General features: G+C 36.6%; 1 protein-coding gene across 1 annotated transcript; it reads left to right on the top strand.

Moving 5' to 3' along the window:
• Positions 1-13,539: 13,539 nt before the first annotated feature.
• On the top strand, positions 13,540-17,366 carry LOC131047189 (uncharacterized). The gene is made up of 3 exons (XM_057981050.2): positions 13,540-15,248; positions 15,812-16,112; positions 17,187-17,366. The coding sequence occupies exons 1-3, from the start codon at positions 15,195-15,197 to the stop codon at positions 17,207-17,209; spliced, it is 378 nt and encodes a 125-aa protein (XP_057837033.2). The 5' UTR covers positions 13,540-15,194; the 3' UTR covers positions 17,210-17,366.
• The last annotated feature ends 6,157 nt before the right edge of the window (positions 17,367-23,523 follow it).

Below are 23,523 nucleotides of genomic sequence, written 5' to 3'. Positions count from 1 at the left end.
TTATAATAATTTATGATGTGGATCTCTTATGATTAAAAGGGTGGCCACAACTAACCTATGTAATTATTTTTATTCTCTATTATTCCCTCAAGAAGGTATTGAAGTCTCTTCTTTGCTTTTAACCTTAGGTTGACTATTAGGTAATAACTGAATTTTTGAGCAACCACCTTGTGGAATTCATAGTTGCCTTATAATGTTTTATCCCTCTCAAAGAGTACAGAAGTATCACAAGTTCAAAATACCAAACATATGCCAACAAAAAAACATTGAAAAGGCCTCAAATAAAGAAATTTTAGTATTTAAAAATTTCAATCAAAATCAACATATGAAATTGCATACAAATTGTCACGATGACCACCAAGCAACAATCTTTAATTTGAAACATGAAGGTTATTCTATTTCCTTTTATCAATAACATGAAAGTTATTAACATTGAACTATTGTTGTTGATTGGTGTTAAGCGGTAGCATGGAGAGCGGTCGGGTCCATAATTCAAAATTTCTGAGTGGGAGTTCTGGTTCGGCATCAGGATAGCTTGTTGCAAAAGATTCAGAGAGTCCTGCAGAAGGGGGGAGCTCAGGTTGTAAGGATCCCGATGATCCCTTGGATTCGGGGGACCCAGGGGGAGGACCAAGACCACGTGAAGAGCAGATAGCAGGAGGCAGTGGGAATGGTCAGGTTCAAATTTCAAAATTAGAAGGCGGCAATTCGAAAGGGGCTCTAGGACAGCAAGCAGCTAGCGGTTCAGAGAACACGGTGGAAGGTAAATTATCTTCCGGAAGGGACCTCGAGAATTCGACGATCCCAGAAGATCTTAAGGGGGGACCCAGTTTGAATGGACATATTGGCAAGTGGTCCTCTCTGTTTGGGGTCAAACCCAAAGGTAAGTCTTCACTGCCCCCGGTCAAAAATACCTCGAATGTGTCTCAAGGCAAGTTTGCCATCTCTGTTCCAGACCAAATCATAGACCATAATATTGCTAGAATGGAAAATACTTTGATTGGTAATTTTTTTGGGACGAGACCGAATATAGAGATTGTCTGAGGATTTGTTAAAAGAAAGTGGAACTTAAAATGCCAGGTAGATGTGGTTGCAATGAACAAAGGTTGTCTGTCCTTCTCTTTCTCTTGTGAGGAGGATAGAAGAAACATTCTCTGTAGTGGATCCTGGGCAATAGGAAAATATATCATGTACATCCAGAAGTGGTACCCTAATGTGGGAAGAGAAAAAAAAATTCTGGTTCAAGTTCCGGTCTGGATTAAACTCCCTGGGCTCCCAATGGAATACTGGGAGGAAGATGTTCTTGCAGGAGTAGCCAATACCTTCGGGGAGCTTATTGCTATTGATCAAGTTACAGAATATAGAAGAAGGCTTATTTATGCCAGGATTTGTGTAGGAGTTGGACCTGATACGAACATACCAGAGGATAGAGATAGAATCTAAACTTGGGAAGTGGAGGCAGAATATTGTTTATGAATCAATCCCTTTTGCCTCCTTTCATTGTAAAAAAGAAGGACACTGGGCTAAAAAATGCCCAAATAATGAGGTCAAATCTCATCCCCAAGCTAAGGTTTGGAAAAAAGTAGACAACTCTTTGAAACCTTCAGATTCTAATAATCTAGATCAGGAAAAACAGTCTCAGATTGGAAGGACAGAGGTAGAACTCATCAGTGAAATGGGAAATGAATTGAAGAAAGGAGATAGTGAAAAAATAGATCATCAAGAGATGGAGCAAAGTGGCAAGAATCCAGGGCATGGAGAAAGAAAATCTAAAGAAAACAAACAGAATGAGGAATCAAAAGAGGATAAGATAGAGTTAATCTTAGATAAGTATGAGAGTAATGGAGATAAAAAATCCGAAGGCAACAAAGAGGAAGGAGATAATTTTAACTTAGTATCTAATTCTCTTGAATTAGATAAAGAAACAGACTGGATTCAAGATGCCCAACTTGATAACATTCTGGATCAAGGGTTTTTGGAGATCTCATTAGCCTCTCCAGTAAAGGCAAAGCTAACCTTTCTGGAGAAAAAAGAACCAAAATGGGGAGATGAGGAAGACATAAAAAAGGCACTAGGGAAGAGTGAATCAAAGCAGGAGGAAGAAGAAGTAGCAGAGGACAAAAGAAAGAACAAGCAAAAAAAAAAGAATAACAATAACATTAATAATAGTACATTGACTAGAAACACCAGAAGCAGGCTTGGGGATGTGGGGGTACAACATACTTCTCTAGGAAGACATTCAAATGCTAAAAAGAGGTCAATGGAAACAAGCAGGAATATTGCAGATGGGACTCAAAGAACCATCTTTGAGGCAGGTATTTCTAAAAAACCACGAAGATCATCTCTTGGAATATTCGAGGACTGAATAGTCCTCACAAACATGATTTAGTTAAAAGTATGATTAGAGACAAAAACCTTGATATTTTTTTTATTCAAGAAACCAAGATGGCAAAAGATAAAGTAGAAAGTTTGAAGATGTACAAAAATGGAGGAGTTAGTTGAAGGAGTTCAGAAGGTGCCTCGGGAGGTATTGTTACTTTCTGGAACAAAAATAATGTAGAAGGAGAGGTGCTGATCCAGGACAACAATTTATCTTGTATCAGATTTAAGCATCTTAAAAATTGCACTACATGGGTCTTAACTAATTTGTATGCTCCTAACACTAAGACCAATAGAAGTGATTTGTGAAGAAATCTTACTTTGTTAAGAAGCAGGTTTGTTGATGATAGCTGGGTTATTATGGGAGATTTCAACACCCGTTTGAATAAAAATGAGAAAAAGGGAGGGAGTCAAGCTAATCTGGACAGTAGATTGGACTTCATGGACTTTATTAACAATAATGCTATACATGACCTGGAGCTGTAAGGAGTTAAATTGACCTGGACTAATAGAAGGATTGGCAACGATTTAATTCAGGTTAGACTTGATAGAGATCTTCTATCCCTAGATTGGTTTAACTCTTCTATCCCTAGATTGGTTTAACCTTCATGTTTGTTCTTTATCTTCTCACATAACGGCAGGATCAAATCATTACCCAATTAACTTTACGGTGGAGGCAAAGAATAGAAGGAGGCATTTCCCTTACAGATTTGAAAGAATGTGGACTAAACACTCAGATATGGAAAGCAAGATTAAGGATTGGTGGCAGGTCAATATTGAAGGAAATGCCATGTACAGAGTGGTTAAAAAGTTGAAGATTGTAAAAGAAAATGTTAAGAAGTGGAATAAGGAGTGCTTTGGGAATATCTTTGCCTCGAAAGCCACAATCCTCTTAGAGCTAAAGGATATTCAGGATGAGATACAGAATAATGGTTATACTAATACTTCAAGAGATGTTGAAGATGTTATCCTTATGAGATATCATGACATAATAGCCAAAGAAGAAACCTACCGGAAACAAAGATCAAGAAATGTTTGGTTGAAGGAAGGGGATAGGAATACTAAATACTTCCACATGTCCACCCTAAGACATAAGGCCATTAATAGAATATCTCAGATTAAAGTGAATGGCAGAAGTGTTGAAGAAGAAGAACCCATGAGCAGGGCTGGTATGGATTTCTTCTCCAATCTACTTGCTAAGGATCAGAATTTGGATATGCAAGCCCAAAAGAATCTTTTGGAATGCATTCCCACAATCTTAGGGGATGATCAGAATTCTCACCTGATTGCTATCCCTTCCCATGATGAGATTCTGAAAGTTGTCAACTCCTTTGAAGGCAACAAGGCCCCAGGCCCGAATGGTTTTCCCAAGTTCTTTTTTCAAATGTACTAGCATATTATTGGAGATGATGTGTCCAGAGTTGTGAAAGAGTTTTTTGGTGCTAGAAAAATTTTGAAAGAGGTAAATGGAACTTGTATTGCTCTTATCCCCAAAAAGATGGGGGTTGATTCTATGGATCTCTTCAGACCTATAAGTCTATGCAACTCTCTTTATAAGATAATTTCCAAGGTTCTAACTTCTAGAATCCTGAAGTTGCTTCCCTCTATCATATTTCCTTAGCAAAGTGGTTTTGTCCCGAGTAGAAAAATCTTGGACTTGATCATCTCAGTCCATGAAAATATCCATTCTTTGTCTAACTCTAAAAAAGAAGGCTTTTTTCTGAAGCTTGACCTATCTAAAGCCTATGATAGAGTGGATTGGGATTTTATGATAGATGTGCTCTCTGCTTTTGGCTTCGGCTCTAGAAGTATTAATCTTATCAAACAATTAGTTTCCTCAGCTTCTTTCTCTATTTTAATGAATGGATCTCCTTCCCCTTTCTTTAAAGCCTGTAGAGGACTCAAGCAGGGAGATCCCCTCTCCCCGGTTATCTTTATTATAATGGCAGAGTGTCTGGGGAGACGTATTGGGAAGCTGGTTGAGAAAGGGGAGTTTTGTGGATTGAATCCATCTTCAGCGGATCAAATCTATTCCCATCAGCAGTTTGTTGATGATTCTATAATAATGGGGAAAGCTATGGTGCAGGACTCTAGAAGTTTAAAGAATGCTCTGGATAGTTATGGTTCAGCTACTGGACAACTTATTAATTGGTCTAAAAGTTTTGTTTATTTTATCAACACCCCGGAGAGAAGGAGGATTAAAATAAGTAATATCCTGGGTTGTCAATTAGGGAGTCTTCCTACTTCCTACTTGGGGTTCCCCTTATGCCATGAACCACCTGACACTTTTTGGGGAGCTTTGGTGGATAAATTCCACAAGAAGCTAACTGGCTAGAAGGGTGCTCTTCTAAGCCAAGCTAGTAAGGTCCAGCTGCTGAAATCTACTCTTCAAAGTATCCCTCTTTATGCCATTAGTCTCTTTAGAATTTTGGCCAAGTATGCGGAGGCTATTGAAAAGATTCAAAGAACTTTTTTATGGACAGGGGTTGAGGAGAAGAAGAGAATGAATCTGATTGCCTGGGATAAGGTATGCAAGCCAATAAGAAAGGGAGGACTGGGTCTTAGAAGAATAAGAGACATAAATGAGTTCCTTATGGCCAAGAAGATTTGGAGAGGGTATAAAAATTAGGGAGAGTGGAAACTAATATGGGACAACAAGTATAAAAGACAATGTCCAACTCTTCAAAGCTTCCTTAAAGCACAAAATGGAAAATGGGGAAAGGGAATCTTATCCAATTCTAGGATGATTCTTGGTTGTTGGAGTCCCCTTTGACTGAAAATTTTGAGTCGAGTAGATTTCAGAACCAGTGCAAGGAAAGATTTGGATCTATGGTGAGTGATTACTGAGAAGATGGATAGTGGAAGGACTTATCTTAGGTGGATCAGTCCTTGGGAAGTCTGAACAAAGTTATGAACTCTATGGTAAGGGTTGAAGAGGAAGACCAATTAATTTGGAAACTCGCAGTAAGTGGTACATTCATTGTGGCTTCTCTTTATTATCATCAGTACTCTAACATGGAAAGCCCATGCTAGGCTAAGGCATGGGTGAAAGGCCTCACCCCTAAGATTAACATTTTTTTTTGGACAACCCTTCAAGATAAAATTCTAACAATTGAGAATATCAGAAAAAGAGGTATGAGCATGCCAAGTGTTTGTACTCTATGTAAGAAGAATGAGGAGACCATTAATCATATGCTCTTTCATTGCCCTTTCGCTACTGATGTTTGGGGAAGATGTCTGGACCACTTCAAAATCAGTTGGGGCTTCCCAGAGTCGATTCAGGAGGTTTTCAACTCTTGGCATCATCCTTCAAGGAATAAGTCTACTACTTTATTGTGGAAACTTGCCTTACCTCATATGTGTTAGGGTATATGGAAAGAGAGAAATGACAGAGTTTTCAGAGAGAAGGTTTCTAAGGCTAAAATTGTGTTTGAGAAAATAAAAAGAAATATAGTGGAAAATATGAATATCATAGGAGGCATTGATAATCCTCAAGACAAGGATGATCAATTTATCTACAATAAGTGGAGATTAAAGGGTCGAGAGCACTTTCAGATCAATCCTAGAGAGGGTGTGATATGGGTCAGCCCTCCCAATGGGTGGATGAAAATTAACTTTGATGGTGCTTCAAAGGGTAATTCGGGTATTGCAGGATATGGAGTGGTCCTTAGGGATGAATGGGGAACATGCAAAATCATAAAAAAGCATCCCCATAGGAAATCAGACAAACCATGTAGCTGAAGCTATGGTGACTTACCATGGGATGATCCTTGCTAAGGAAGCCAGTTGCACTAGAGTCTGGTGTGAAGGAGATTCATTGAACATAATCAATTGTTTAAATATGAAATTCCCTCCTTCTTGGTCAATTTGAAATGTGTGTTTTTACACGTGTATAGGGAACCCAATTCTTGCGCTAATTGAGCTGCCAACCTGGCTTGCCAATCAGAAGACATCATTACAAGTTATGGCGAGAGTGAGATTGCAAGTGAAATGAAATCCCTGCTTAATCTGAACCGCAACCAGGCTAGGCAACGTGGTACTTATAATCATAGTTTCTAATGCCTCATCCACTTTTATCGATTTGGGGTTATTTCAGAGGTAATGAGCATTTACATAGGTGTCTTCTCATAATTGTCTAGCACGGATTCTGGGCATTTTTATAGGGCATCCATAGAAACTAGAGAAGAGCTTTTGAAGCCGAGAGAAGGAATTTTAAGGAAAGTGCAGAAAAAATGGGAGGTAATAAGAAAAGATTTGAACCCACCTCTTGCTCAGACTAGAGAAAGAACATCGAAGTGTAGGATATCCTTTAGTAGGGGGGTCTAAATGTGTTCATGGAGAGGCTAAGTGGGAAAGATCCCACAATTACCAACTATTTCATCAAGAACTGGAAAAATGGCAAAATCCTGGTCGGGTCCCAGATGATGAATGTTGATGAGGAGGTCATTGCTGAGGCTATGGGGATGATTACTGAGGGCATGAAATTTTATAGGGACTGCAGCATATTAGATAAAGCAGTGGACAAGTTCCTAGTCACGGATGATGAGAGGAGAAAGATGGTGAAAATCGATAATTCCTACCATTCCCCAAAGAGGATATGCAGGCCATGGAGGTTTGTTTTATTTGCTTCTATCACCTACATTACTTTGGATGGTAGGTTTACTAGAGCCTATGGTCATCACTTTGTCCTGCTCAACCATTTCTGCCATGGGGAAAAGGTGAGCTTTCCTTATTACCTAGCCTGTTCTATGGACCATACTATCAAGGAGGTTCAGAAAGATCCCAAAGGTGACCATGCCCTCCACCAGGGGCTTATGGTTCTGGTTTATAAAATGCTTAAGGGGAAATGCATTGAAAAGCCTATAAAAGGCAAAAATGCAAGAGATGAGACTACCAAGAGTGAAGCCAACGGATTAAACTTTGATTCGGAGACTGAGGGAGAATCGGAAGAGACTAGTAAAAAAGGGAGGAATATGGCTAAGAGGAAAAGGATTGTGGTGGATTCAGACATTTCGGAGTCTGAAACTGAATCCTTTGAGAAAAAATTTATTAAAAAAAAGAAACGGAAAGCAATTGGAAAGTAGATTCAGAGGAAGAACACTAAAAAGGAAATAATAAAGACATCAGCCATGTTCTGGTTGATTCTGAGGAGGAAGTTGAGGAGAACAAGAAGGATGAGGGTCGGGATAAAGAGGGGGAGGAAAACTCGGTTATGGGCAACATTGAGGGTTTGAACACCATAAGTCTGCAAAAGGAGGATAAAGGGGATAAAAGTGGTATCGGTGATTATGATACTATAAAAGCTTTCTGTGATACCATCGGAACCATGGTGAAGGATATTAACAGTTTGAAGACTGATATGATGGCTATTACAAGAGTAATGATTGGTGATAAACCCCTGGCGGAACATGTTAAGGAACTGGTTGTTGTACTTCACAATGTGGAAGCAATTGAATGTATGGTGGGAAAAATCATAGCAATGGAAAAAAAGGTCAATGAGATGGAAGATAACAAGGAGATTAAAGGAATGGAAAATAAAATGAACAATCTGGGTAGCAGAATCGACAAACTGGAACTCAATGTTAAGAAGATTGCAAAATAAAATTTTCAGATCCTCAAAGCTTCGGTGGATAACATGAACATCCTGATCAATAGATTTGAGAACAACACAGTGACAAAGATTAGTCGAACAAGAAGGATCATGAAAAGAGGACCAGAGCCAATACAAGGACCAAGGGCAACATCAAAGGTCGTGAGCTAGAGGAATTAAAGACCTCGGCGAACAACATGAAACAAATGGTTGTTCATGCCGAGGATGTCATGAAAAGTATTTAGGTCTTTGTCTCTGTTTCTGCGGGGGTTCTAGGTCCTGTCTTTTTGATGTCATTGTGTTGTCCTTTCGCTATCTGTTTCTGGTTTTTTACGTTATGTAAGCTGATCTCCTTTTTGTTCGAGTGGGATCTTTTTATTTTTTGAAGTGATCAGGCACGTTTCTTTCATGTTCTTCTAATCTCCTGGCTTGTACAAGGTTCGGGTACCTTTCAATTACCTACTTTTACTTAATCAAAACAATATTTAATTTGAAAACATGAATCACCATAATTGGTTCTTGACGCAAAAAAAGGATGATTTCAAGATTTAATTGATGAAATGACTTAGTAATTTAATTGCGTTGACCCAATCAATCAAATAAATAAAATATAAGTCCAACAATCGCACAAAATTACAATAACACAATTTTCAATCAAGTCACTTAAGGGGAAGAAGGGGGTACTCTTGTTAGCAAGAAATCTGAGGGACATAGAATATAGTTCTGAGCCTTGGTGATTTTCTAGTGTTGTAGTCTTTATACCTTAGACTTAGTCTTATTGAGGGAACATGAAATTAGATTCAAACAAGAGGTTAATTGTTAATCAGAATAATAAGAAAATACAAGACATGATATATCAAGACTCAAAAGTACATGGGTGATCCCATAATAATAGGCTACACTTTTGGCCAAACTCGACATTGAAATCAACATTTTGCACTAGATCTTCACTTTCTAACACTTCTAGCAACTCAATCACTAAGAATTTTTTCTCTTTCTTTTCTATCTCTTTCACTCTTGTGTAGTAGTTTTCCTCTCTTTCTCGAGTGTACCTTGCTTTTCTTTCACCAATATTATTTCCCATTTCTTCTTCAATTAGTCCTCTAGTCTCTCGTGAGGCCTTATTATCTCCTTTTGCCAAGACACTTTTCTTCGGTATTCTTTAGATCTTCATTTATATAGTCCATGGCCTCTTCAAATTTGAATAGTCACATCATTTTGGGGGTCCTTTTGGATCTCGATCCCCTTTTCATTTGCCATCCCTAACTACCTAACCCCTTCTCATTGAGGTGGCCCTTAGGGTCTGACACACTTTTATTTTTTGGCCCTTTTTCTTCTCTTTTATGCTCTTAAATTTTCTTTACCATCTCACTCCAGGGTCCTATAAACGAAACCAATGTTAGCAAGAAAAATGGGGAAGTACAGTCTGAAGATCTATACCCTAAAGATATCTTATGTAGTCAATTTATACCCTAGAGGACACTATATGAGTAATTAGCATATGTCAGAGTGACTTAAGGTAGTAACTCATCAATATATCATCATCAACAAAATAATAGTCATTCATCATTACAAATAAGACCAACAACATCTATTATATTATCTCTATTTCAAAATGCAGGTCTTAGTCTTTGCTTCATACATATATCTCAATTATATCACAATTTGGTTCTATTATGGTTATCATTTTCAACCAACATATATATAATATCCCATAGAGGGTCATGACTCCTAAAGTCACCTGATGATCTACAGTGGCCTAAAGTCAACTTTACTCACTTTATCTAATTGTATTTTTATCATAGCTAAGTCTAGAGCTTCAGTCACATGACACACAAGCACTTGTCTCTAGACTTCCCACTAGTTGTTAGTGTATATAAAAAGTGTACGCACTTCTTCTAGTAGGGTTTATTTTATTTCCCTTTAGTTGTTCTTTTACTACTCTCTAGTCTTTATGAGACAACTTTGTTGATCTTCTTCCCCCTTTAGATTGTACACTACCCATGCATACATGAATATATGTTCTAAAACTATAATGACTCTGTATAACTTTAATCCAATTAAAAAGAAAAAATTTCTGAATCATGGGTTTTGTCAACTAGGAAACTTACGACAAACATGCATACGACACTTGAAATACTCACACCTAAGTTATGAAAAATGATAGGCCCATAAGATCTTAGATGTCGGGTGTAGGTTAAATCTCATAAGAAGTGCACAAGTATTGAAATCATAAGTTGTTTTGTGTCTTATACTTCATTTAGTCACTTTGATGACTAATTATGACACTTATTTGTTCATTTTTATTAATGCAACTATGGTGTCATTTTTTAGAAATAATATTTAGAAGTTCCCAACCAATCTCTCTAAAATAAGAGAATAGAATTAATCATTAGACTACTTGAATGGATCACAAATTTGTCTTTGACATTCTTGGAAATGTGGTTTCTAGATGGGAAATCAAGTACTTCTAGTTTAACTCTTTTTTTTTTTTTTAAATGCTAAGATTTTTTTTTTCCATAACTAAAAATGCATATTCATGCATGGTTCTTGCTTAAAGAACCCTTGAATTCCCATGGCTTGAACTTCTTTCATGTTGGAGCCAAAGAACAAGTTTTGAGTGATGAACATTCACTTCCCAACTACAAGCAAGCCTATTAAGATCCAATTGTTCATCTTTAGATTTTATAATAAAGCTTTTAATAGCTAGAGACATCATTGAGTTACAAGGCTTCATTTGGTCTTCTTTTTTTTTTTAATTTGGATGCTTCGAATTGCATATATAATACTAAATGGCCCAATGGAGTGGTAGAGATGGACTACGTTCTACAAGTTTCATAAATTCTCATAAGATCGGAGATTGGGATCTAGAGCACTACTCAACCTTCTAAAGGCTATTTTTTTAACAATTGGATTCTCTAGACCTTTGATTGACCACAAATTCCCTAAATCGTGTATGGTTCAAGATAAATAGATGAAATGAAATTGATTAGGCTGAATTTGACTAAAAGAGGCGTAAAAATTTATTCAAACTTAAAAAGATTACAAAGCCTTACACCACCATGTCATGCTCCACTAAGTTATCTAAAACATGAGACAATACTGGAGGCAAAGTTTGTCCCCGATCCACAATATTCAAATTCAACACATGATCGGGGACAAACTGAGCAAAGTTTGTAATGACAATCTGCAACTTCATTCCACTCCCTAGGAGTATGACTAAAAGTAACAGATTCCAAAGAGCCACACAACCAAAGAATTTGTTTGATAATCATAGCTAAGTGCCAACTAACATCATCAAGTCGTTGACCATTCAGAAAAGTCACCACCACCTAAGAATTAGATTCATAGATAATCCTATGCCAACCAAGATCACAATCATGCTCCACAACATACAAGATAGCAAGAGCCTCCATTAAATTATTAGTGTGAATACCCTTATAAATAAATAAAAACAAACTGAACATCACCAAAACTATTACGACCAACCCCACCAATACCAGCATGACCAAGATTCCTTCTTGATGAACCATAAGTATTAATTTTCAAAACATCCTAAGGAGGAGGAGACCAATGACCCTCCCGATTTTTTCTAGGAAATTTCAAATTAAGTTCACAATATTAAGGTTCTTGCAACTTAAGACATCTCCAAAAACCTCAATTATCCAAACCACAAACCTTGAAAGGATTTTTTTTATACTTCCTCACATGAAATTAGCCATTCATTTTTTAGTAAGTACATGATTCCTCAATAGCTTCTCAAGCAAGAGTAGGAAAAACTATAAAAAGAAAATACCATGATTGCAAAGCTTAGATGAATCCAAGCATTCCCAAGCTAAGGCACACAAGATACTAAAAATTGTTCCAAAATATTCAAGCAAGTGAATTTAGATAAATAAAGGACAATTTAGAAGAAAAAAAATTAGGAAATAGTATAACAATAAAAAATAAAATAGAACAATTTTGATTGGAAAAATTACATGTAAAAAACTAGAAGCTATTATAATATTCTAAATTGTAAATTTATTGTAAATTCTCTAGATTTTTTTTTTCGTTCAAATACCAAGGACATTCTAAGGATACATTGAAAAGTACCAAAACCATTCTTAATTTTGAAAAATGCCCTAACCATTCCATGAACATTCTTGAGATAAAGGATGTTGTGGGGATGACCAAGCATCCCTAAAATGTTTGGGAATGTATCAAACTTATCCCTACTATCCCAAGGTGTTGGATAGCAAAACAAAATAGCAATATAAAAATCTACATTATACACAAAATCAAAAAGATGTTATATTATTAGCATTCAGTTCTATCATTACATCCAATGTAATGGCTTTATAAAGCTAGTATTTCCCGTACAAAACTAACTTACGGAAGTGAACTAGCCAACCAATTAACTAACCTAACTTGATTTATTAAATGTAAACCTTGTTTCCTAACAACCCCCCTTTTAAGGTTTACATTATGAAAAAGACAAAAATTGCAAACAAAAGATTATTAAATGAAAACCTTATTTCCTAACAACCCCCCTTTAAGGTTTATATTATGAAGTAAAATAAGAAAAAACGAAATCAGCATTGGCCTAAACTTGCTAGTGTAGGCAAATGTCTGGAATCTCCAACTCTTCATCAACATCAACCTAAACTTCCTGGTCTAGGCAAATGTCTTGAATCTCCAACTCTTCATCAGCATCAACCTAAACTTCTTGGTCTAGGTAAACGAATCTCCAACTTTGTAGCTGGATCAACCCAAACTCCTCATGTCTGGGTAAATACGCTGATCATCCAACACACAACTGTCCATAATTAGTTTGTGGATTCCAACTATGCACAGACCAACAACTCACCAATTTTGTGGATTCAACAATCCACAAACCAACATACCACTACATGACCCCTCTTTCTCTTGGAAGGACTAGCGACAAAAAGATGCTTCTCATGCAATGTACCATCCCTGAATGAGAAGCTAGTCCAGGATGATAAATATCCTCCAACCTCCAACAATTATTTTTACACTCTATCTAGCAAATTTGACATAGAGTCTCTCCTACCAAGTGTTCCATTGATAGCCCCCATAATACAATCAATATGTGTAACCATAATTAAAATCAAGAGAGGTGTCACATTCAAACGATAATACACCTTTACAATGAAATTCTTATAAGCCCTCTTGTAGAAAAAACATAAATTTGATTACAATTGAACACTTCACCTCCTAACCACCCTAATATATGCAAATTCAAAATTTTAAAAAAAAATCATTGCATCTCCCTTGTAAAATTTGAAATGTATAAAACAATTAATTTCCTGCTCCACCAGAAAATCAGTATGCCACTTCAAAAATGGAAGGCAAGGTAACCATTAAATCTTCACATAAAACCAATGCCTTTCTATTTATTTATTAGTTCCTGCCAGGAAACTATAGCAGGAAACTATAGCAGAGACTATTTTGCTTAACCCGTTATTAATCTGAGTATGCCCAACCAATCAAAGATTGTTTTGTTGCAAAATTTCCTTATTTCCTTAGTTTCTTTCCAATAAAGATGCATATTATTTAAGCGAAATATAATGCTTGAACTTTATTGGCGTGTGGATATTCGATATTTGGACGGTTTGCAGAGTTTGTGTGGTTCTCAACGAGAGAGAACGCACATCTCCAGAGGCAGCTGCAGGGCCGTCAAAGCAGAGTCACTGACGGTGGTTTGAAACAGATGGCCATCGGGGGAAAAATTGCAGAGGTGAGATCTATTTGAAGCTTACATCTTCAAAGGCAGGGCCGTCAAAGCAAGTTCCCTACGATAGCTTGGAACAAATGGCAATCCAAAAAAAACTTGCAGAGGTCAGATCTAGGGAATGTTGTGGAATGCAGGATTTAGAACAATTGGTAATAGAAGAATACACTGGTCTGCATGCTGGACAGTTGTGGGTTGTCCCGTGGGCGTTTGCATCTTCAGCATTGTTATCATCTTTGCTAAAGCCTTGACTCTCTGCTTTTGAAACTGATGAGTGAATTTTAACATTTTAATTGTTCACACTTTAATGGTAATATGTTTGCTCCGCATGCGATTCTCGCCCAGCAGATTTCAAACTCCCCTGCTGCGTCTGTTTTACCTTCGTCTGCGGATGTCCACCACAAGGTTGGTGCCTCCCATGTTGCCGCCCCTACACCTTCTGCCGCAGCTGTTGCCCCTACCCTTGTTGCTGCAACTTTTGCAATGGAGGCTTCGGGGATTGTGGCTAGTCCCCCACCTTCTCCTCAGGCTGTGTAGGTTGCTGCTGTTGATGGTGGTCAGGTTCGGGCTTCTTTTGGTGTTGGGAACCCCTCTCAAGAACAAATGCCTTAATTTTAAGAAAATGCTTACTTCACATACTCTGTTTCAGATTGTTCAACTAGAGTCTTCCTCAGGTATACCACTTTGAGGAAAAATAAATAAAATAAATGGCTACAACAGCGGTGAGGTCTCCCTCCTGAGTAAGGATTATAAAAGATCCAGCTCGAACCGCTGAGATGAACTGAGGCATTTCAGGACAAGCCTTTGCTGTTGGGGACTTGATCAATCCACCAGATTAAGAAGAGCATTTTCACTGATTCTGTTTATTTTGTTTACAATTTGTGTTCCTGTTTTTAGTTCGATCTTTGTAGAATGCCCTAAATGTGATGAAAAAGGCTATGCCTTTGATAATCTCGTTCAGATTCCTCAGTGCATACTTGCTTCCATCTCTTTTATTGTCCTTTCCCACTACCTGCAGAAATATGGTCTCAGAAAATTCTTGTTCTTGGACCAACTGTGCGATGACACTGCTCAAGTGCAACTGGGGTACACAACGGAGCTCGATAAAGCTTTCAAACTATTAGCCTGGATTCTCCTTCCTTCCTTCCTTATTGAAATTGTTCACAAAATTTTATGGTACTCAACTGTAACCGTCTCAATTCCCTTCATCAGTGGCCGGATTCTTAGCACTTTGTTAGTCTTTACAGCTGTTATTATGTCGTGGCTTTATAGAACCGGTGTTTTCCTCTTAGTTTGTATGCTGTTCCGCTTGACATGTCATCTGCAAATTCTCCGGTTTGATGGTTTCAGGAAGTTTCTTGAAGAGTATAGTTCTGATGTTAGTATTATTTTGAAGGAGCACACGAGAATTAGGCATCAATTGTTTCTTACTAGCCACTGTTTTCGATTTTTCGTTCTTGCTTTACCATCAGTCAGTTTGCTGCTCTTCTGATGACATTGTCCTCTCGCACCGAGATCAATTTCTTTAATGCTGGAGATTTAGTGGTATGTTTTCTCTTCCCTGTTTTTCTTTCATCCTTTTTCAAAATTTGCTCTTATTTTACCACTATATGCTCATAGCATTTGCTCCGATTAGGAATTAGGGTATATGATCTGAATTTTGAAATGTCCTGATTTAGAAATAGCATACGTTCAGTCACAGGTTAACTAATTACAAATATCAGCAAAATAATGAAATTATATAGTCAGGACACAGTTTTTTAAGTGCATGAATTTCTGATACAACCATGTTCGCTAGAAATGACCTGTTAATTCAATGAATTGTTTTTCATTTATTTGATTGTAGTATGTATCATCAAACAAGGTACAGGGCAATGCCCCTTGGATTACATGGACTAGTGGATTAATTATCAAATTGTTCAACAGCCAAAAGTAAATTTTTGTCAATAAAATTACGACAATTATTTAAACTTTTGTGCATAGATGAGATGTAAAATCATCATTGTTTAAATAAGACGGCTTTGCTCTAACTGAGAGAAGTGAGAGAAGTGTCTGGTATTAATGGTTGGACATTAGAATCTAAGATTTGTTTAAATTGATTTGTTCAGGTTTGTTCTGTTGTCCAAGTCACTGGTTTCTTGCTTTGCTTATTGGGAGCTGCAAGAATTACACACAGAGCTCAAGGAACAGTCTCTGTTGCTACAAGATGGCATGTACTGGCTACCTGCACCTCCTATGGTTCCTCTTATCCTCAGACAGAAAACTTACCATCACCTCAGTCACATGTAGAGAGTTCTGTAAATCCTTTCTCTTGTGTCGACTCTGCCAGCGATTCTGAAACATCTGAAGTATTTTTCATGTTTCCATCCAAAGATGCTTCAGCTGCCTTTGAGATTAGACAAGCATTTGGTAAGTGATTTCCACTGAATAGATTGATTTCATTAAACACAATATTTCTGTCTCTTGAATTGAAAAGATTTGAATAGAATGTTATATTGATTTTTTGGATCAATGATTTTGATTATACTCCATGATCCATTAGCAGTATAACTCCAGCAAATAAAATGTAATAAAATTACAACCGAAGATGTGTCTCTGAAATTGATATAATGAAATTTGTGACCAGTTGCTCCTCGCCATGGATCTGTGGTAATATTTCTCCCAGTTAGAACTCAAGAGGAATCTTTCAAGCGTACAGAAAACCTACAATAGTTGTTGTCTACCCCCTCTGAACTAGAACTATCATTCTGAGTTTCACGGAGCATTGTTGACATCGAATTACTTTTGGGTAACAAATATTGAAGGAGATACAAACGAATTTTCCAATTTCTGCTTTTGCTAGTTTAATCTTGCTTTCTCTTCTAGTGCACATAATCTCCACTCTACACGACATAATCACATAATATAGGGGAGTGAGCCTCATTTTATTCAACAAAACACTGAAAATATGATGGTTATAACCAATTTAAAACCTGATTCATTAGAGTATTTCACCACTCTATTCCTCATCTCCCCTTTTTAATATACAAAAATCACAACACATGTCCTATTCTGTTTTAAGCCTAGTTAACAAAATGTTGATGCTATTAGTGTAGTTTCCTTATATATTAGTGAAAATATTGTGCATACATAAGTTCTGTGAACAGAAAAGAAAGAGAAGATACCAATATCAATGTTTTAAGGGACTTTGTGAGACTTTGTGACAATCTATGCATAAGCTATCTCTTGTTCTTGTGGATTTGAACTTCATCATGTTCTTAAGGCCTAAGCACAACAAGCAAAATCCTTTTATCAGTAATTTTGGACGACTAGATTGAAGAAAATTGATGCAGGGCTTGATGCTTAACTTTATCCAAGCATTTCTGAGCAAAACACTTAGTAATTTAGTTTGATTTTAGTAAACTAATTAATTGACTGATATTGGCACCGATTCTGTTGTGTGTATCAAACGAAATTAACAAAGAAATGTTGTTAAATTTGCAGGTTTAGGAATACAAAAGCTCTGAACAGCCAGAAAGCTCACAGAAAAGCCTGAAATAAAATACACAGTTTATTATCATTGTACTCGTTTGACTAGTTTCATCTTCAGAAAAGAATGGAAGCGGATACATTTGCTAAATATTTGCATTGCATATATATATATATATATTCTTACACTTTGAATTGCAATGTTCTGAATGCTTGTTTTCAGATTTTCACTGTTCTGTATGCTTGTTTTTTTTGAAAGTGTAATATATCTCCTCTTTCTCAATGGCTTTGCTACTTGCACTACTCTGCCACACCAGACAAACACATTCCCTGCCTGCCAAGCACTTATTTTTGTCCTTATGCTACACTATTTGAAAATTCAAAACAATTTTTTTTTAAATCCCTTCTATTGCTTTTGAATACACCTTACAAATTTATTATTCATTGACTGGCTGGTAATATGGAGATGCAAAAATGGGCAGCGTTCTGAGTACAACTTCAATGCCACTCAAATAGAATCCCATGCTTCCACTAAAATACGATAACTGGTGTAGGTTTATTTGCAAATGATAAAAAGGCTTTGCAGATGTTTTGGATGCCTTTCTCTTCAACGAATAAATATGTTGATTTGATTCACGACACACAAATCCCTGACCCTTTTATGCAATGAACATTGGAGCCTGGAGGGAGCCTCTCCATACAAATCCCTCGATCTTGCCAGGCCTGAAATCATAGCAGCTCTGATACTAATGTTGGACAGCAGAACAAAATAGTAATATAAAAATTTAAGGTCATTATTTCCCCTATAAATTAAATTATTCAGTCAACTAACTAACCTAACTTAATTTATTTATTACTTAATTTATTTATTAAATGTAATTGTCCCACGACAAATCAACCATTTTTTCAAATTATTTTAAATTCTTTTTATATAGATTCCTGCACCAAACTTACCCAAAATGAACAAAAAGAAGCCCCCCTCATTCTATCTCATTTTTACATGAAAAAAATTGCAGCCAAGTTGAATGAATTTTTTTTATTTTGAACGTGGTTTGAAGATACAATTTGAGAGATCAGCATTTGTGAGGAGTGAGCTAACAAGAGATGTAAGATCCCCTATGGATTTTGACCCAAAATTTTGCTTTTTCCCTCGGTAATTTTGTCAAACGGTTTGCAACTTCCAGAAGTACTTTATTTGCAGTGGTGTGTTTTACTTTGAAAGAGTTAATATGTTTAAGCAGAGTTCTTTTAAAAATGACAGGAACATCCATGCAAATAAATCCCCCAAAGCCCAGAAACTGAAATGATAGATTTTCTGTGTATAAATTTCTGCTGTTCGAAACAGAAATAACAAACTGTATCTGACCTGATGCAAGCAACAAGGAAATGGAATTTTCAAATGCTCAATATATAATTTGATGTATAAGCTGGATGGAGTATAATATATTTTCGAACAGCAGCAAATGAAGTTTAGCATAAACCCCACGATCTTGCTGAAGCTTAGTCATTTCCAACCCCAATCCAATATATAGCAAAAATGCTACCTTGCAGGTGTACGTCCAACTGTTCCACACGCAATCAGCAAACAACCCACTTGTTGTGCATGAATGATAGCTTCTAACAGTAAGATGAGGATCCACGTCTGTGCAAGAAGTAATGGCGTCTAAACTGCTTACCACGTCCCACTACAAAGCTTAAGCGCTGAATATAAAGTGCATAGGGTTTCCAAATTAAAAACCTTTGTATAAACGCCACAATGATTCACGTCTTAGACTTGTTGAGAGTCGACTCAAACAAACTCACATGATTCACAGTAGTACCAATGACCTCCTGAGAATGCAGAAATATTCCCGTTTATGCACAGTGATAAGGAGTAAATACACACTATAGTCTTCTATGCAACAGTCGACTTGGAGAAATAACACGCCAATCTCCAGCAAGTTTCCCGCAACTCCAAAGTGGTAAGCATTGATCATTAATAAATATTTGAATTTATTGCTCAAACCTTTATGTCCAAACCCAATGTGAATCGCCCGACATATTCAAATATCATATTTTCCATGGCGTCCAATAAATACTTGCCTATGCATATCAGATGGCAATGTGTCTTAAAAGTCTCCGAGTCTTAACATAAGATTTCACAAATTTCAAAATAAACTATCAATGGATTGATTCACCTAAAGAGATTTCTTTTTGTTTACAAATAGGAACTCTGAGTGAGCCCGCCTTAAATCTGGTCCAAGAGCGGGGAATTTCATCTCCACGCCAACCTTCAAAAGCCATGTTGATCCCTATGTGGAACCGCTCTGTTGCAGGAGAGTTTCTGTCCTCAGCTCCACGAAACTTTTCGTCCTGCAGGCACAAAAGTTTGAATTTCCATAGAAGAAAACAACTCACGTCTCTTAATGTGATTTTTTGGACAATCTGAGGGTACCGACATATTCAGAAATTCTACGGAATCCAAAAATGGAGACATTACAAGAGGTGAATGATTCTTCCATGATTTTTTTTTCTCTAGTTTTTTTTCAAAGTTTTAAAGTAAAAATATATAGGGGAAAGGACCCAGTAGTTGAGCATGTACCAATTGTTGTGAGGGTTGTTGATACCTTTTGTTCCAAAAATTGAACAAATAAAACCTATTGTTTGAAACAAAAAATATCAATTTTTGTTAGGAAATGTACCAACAGTTGTTAGGAAATGTACCAATAGTTGTTAAGAAATGTACTAATATTGTAAAAAGTAACCAATCAGGTGATGCCATGTCAGCTGCACAACTATTGGGGTCTCTTTTGCACGCCTATTGGTCTCACTTTTTTTTGGGGCTGTTTTGGACACCTTGGCAAAAAGCATGCTGATGTGGCATCATATTTGATGATGTGGCCCTGAAACCTTAGTTATTAGCAGGGGACTTGCCAAGTAAGCTGCTGTAAAAAAATCGGAGTGATTTGAAATTTCCAAGTAGGATTTTGAGAAGCGCGAAGTTAGGGTGCACGACTACTGGGTCCTTTCCCCTAATTTCTTTTTTTCTATTAAGAGTAATGAACATGAAATGGAATAAAGCAATATGAGAGTCTTCCAACAAAACTCATTTGAGTGTCTTCCATTATGGGGATTTTTTAATTTCAAAAAACTTTTCTCTAATATGCTTTAGATCTAGATAAAATTAAAATTAGAAGGATTGTGAAATACAATTGTGCTGTATTTCTAAAAAAAATTTCAAAAAAAATTACACCAAGATATGTTCTCATCTTTTGGGCTTCACAAGCTATGGGATTAAAGTGTGTTGATATATAAAGGTGGATGAGAAGGTAGAGGTGCTTCACAAGCTATGGGATTAAAGTGTGTTGATATATAAAGGTGGATGAGAAGGTAGAGGTTCATAGATTGCATATAAATGTCAAAGCAAAGTCTAGGAGTCTACCAATGCCAACGTAATCTATACTATCAATATACATGTCTTCCATGGTTGATACATGTCTTCCATGGTTGATGGTGTTAGTGGTTAGGTTTCTACAAGTCGAAAGAGAAGGACTGCTACCAATAAAAAGGCATTAACAATTGCAAATGCATTTAATATACAAGCATGGGATGTGGCAAAGTCTCCCATAGCCAATTTTTTCTATGCCCATGTCATCCTATTTCAAAATTCTCATATCTTGGGCTTTACAAGACATGAAGGTTTGTGAAGATATAAAGGAAGATGAGAAGGTAGAAGTTCATAGGTTATATATGGATACAAAAGTAAAGTCTAAAGGTATTTTAATGCCAACACAATCTGAACAATCAACCATGTTTGTACCTTCCATGGTTGTTATGTTAGTGGTGATATTTCTACAAAAGGAAATGGGAAAAACTACTACTACTTAGAAGGTAGGGAGAATTGCAAGTATACTTAGAAGGTAGGGAGAATTGCAAGTATATTCAATATGCAAGCACAAGATGTGACAATCTTCTATTTCCAAATTTTTCTATGCATACTATCCTTACTTCAAACAAATGTTTAAAGATGTAGCTTTTACTGGTCTCACATTCACCCCCCTAAAGAACATAAACTATTTACTACTCTCTACAACAAGCATTCTATCAAGAGAAATAAGCTTACCTTCAGACAAACAAAAAAATTTGGTGAGAATGCACATAGTGTATGCCAGAAATGTGGTATCAACCTGCAAGAGGGGAAAACATCTCAAACATACACATGAAACATTATGTTAGAGGTTGGAAATCAAAATTCAAAACCAAAAAGTTAGCTTGAAAAACTAAACTCTTAGCACGTCTCATGTTCCTCTATTTCTAAAGATCCTTAAGATTCAAGGTGGCCCTCACTTGGAAGAGCACTTGATCTCTTGAATGACAACCTAGAGAACGAGATTAATGAGAATGATTCTAAGGGTCAAAATGGATGCAACTAAGATCCTAGTGAAATGCTAAGATGAGATGATGAAGATAAAATGCAAAACTAGATGATTAAGATGCTAGATGAGTTCCAAATTGAAAGTTAAGATGATGCTAGATGAGTTAATTAAGCTATGTGAGTATGCAATGCTAGAAAAGATGTGGAATTAAGCTAAAAGATGAGCTAAAATGAATCTAAATGCTATGAGATGGATGCTTGGATGCTTGAAGATGACTTATGAGCTCCTTTGATAACCTGCAAAAGACTATAATTTTGATGCACAAGATTGGGGATTTATGAATTGAAGAAATGAGTTCTATTTATAGGCAAAATAGAGAAATTGATGGTTGTGATTGAGCAATCTCAACGAGGGCTAGGATTGAAAGTTATCAATCTAAGGGAGAGATTCAATCCAATCCCAAGTTGACAAATGTCACCTTGAGAGGGCTTGAGAGGATGCTAAACAAACATTAGATGCTAAGTAAACAATTAGGGATAACCTCAAGGAGTGACATCATTGGATAATGTCATTAACCAGGGAGGCATGCTATTACCCAAGAGGTAAACTATGTGCAACATGGGAAAATGGTTAAAGGGACAACCATCATGGCTAAGGGGTGCGGGCTTGTAAGAGGCATTAAATGCCTTTTGGAGACTTTGGAGGCTAACTTGCCCAAAGAGGAAAACCACTATTGGTTTATATAAGAGCCTTACATGTTTGGAAGACTCGACAAGTTAACTTGTTGAAATAGATAAAGTCTTAAATGCATTTTGAAGACTTTGTTCTAAATTTGGAGAAGTGACTCCCCCAAATTTAGGGAAAGGATATGATTAGGAGATTAGACATGATTAGGATGGGATTAAGAGAGATTATGGAGGCAAGTGGGAGATGTAGGAGAATGCAAGTGGGTGAGGGAAAATGGGATTTTTAGTTGAATTTAAAATGATTTAATTTAGCCAAAAGGGACGCAACTTGCATTTGTAGGATTTTGCAAGTGGGGGAGGGGAGGGGGGGGGGGGCGGATTTACAAATAAATTTTAATTTATTTAAACGCAAAAGGGGATTTAATTAAAATGGGAAAGGGGGTAAATGGAGATTTTTAATTAAATGTGAATTTAATTAAATGGCTTAGATAGAAGAAGGGGATTTAATCAAATATTTAATTTGATTAAAAAGTCAATTAGAAGAATAGGGATATTAATTAAATCTTAATGTAATTAATTGGAAGAAATAGGGATAATTAAATGAATAAAATTCACTTAATTCATTGTGTAACTTTTAGGTGTCTAGATTTTGCCCCTCTTTGAGTCAACGTGTGACAACATGTTGATTCAAAGAAAAACACTTAATTTGTCGTCGAAATTTTCTGATATAATGTCGCTAAAATTGTCAATATGATTCTCTGGATATGAAATTTTGATTTCGATATGATACATTGATGTGATTCTGTCGATATGAAGCTAATATGAGACTCATATGGAGATTTGATATGATAATGATGATATGCCCCCTCGGGCGATAAATTGAGAAAAATTGCGGTTTTCAAGAAAGCAATGCGAAACACGGCGATTTTTGAATTTTTAGTGATGTTTAAATTTTCGAATTTTTTTAATTATTTTTTAAATTGTTGATTTTTGGGGATTTTTTTTTTTTAATTATTTTTGGGGATTTTTCAAATTTTTGATTTTTTTTGTTTTTTGTTTTTAATTTATCGCCCAATAGATTTTATTAAAAATGATATATAAAAATGGGGTTAGAACTATGTGGGGATAGCGCGTACATGCCCACACGTCCACCAAGGCATCACAGCCACCTGTGTCAGCATGGGCTATATAAGCCTCCAAGGGCCCATTTCCACCTCATTTGCACACTTGTGAGTTGAGAATTGGAGCTTTGGAGTGGAGAGGAGAAATGTCATCCCCTTAGCATCTTCATCGATTTGAGTGAGTTCGGCG

Source organism: Cryptomeria japonica, chromosome 4 (genome assembly GCF_030272615.1).
Source record: "Cryptomeria japonica chromosome 4, Sugi_1.0, whole genome shotgun sequence".
In the NCBI taxonomy this organism is placed as follows: Eukaryota; Viridiplantae; Streptophyta; class Pinopsida; order Cupressales; family Cupressaceae; genus Cryptomeria; species Cryptomeria japonica.
This window is presented reverse-complemented; position numbering and strand designations above follow the sequence as displayed.

What these genes read in the sequence shown, in the direction of transcription:
- LOC131047189 (XM_057981050.2), top strand. Translation starts at nt 15,195, where the DNA reads ATGACATTGTCCTCTCGCACCGAGATCAATTTCTTTAATGCTGGAGAT. An exon ending in TTAATGCTGGAGATTTAGTG is followed by an intron (nt 15,249 to 15,811) that starts GTATGTTTTCTC and finishes TGATTTGTTCAG; the next exon opens with GTTTGTTCTGTTGTCCAAGT. An exon ending in TGAGATTAGACAAGCATTTG is followed by an intron (nt 16,113 to 17,186) that starts GTAAGTGATTTC and finishes TTAAATTTGCAG; the next exon opens with GTTTAGGAATACAAAAGCTC.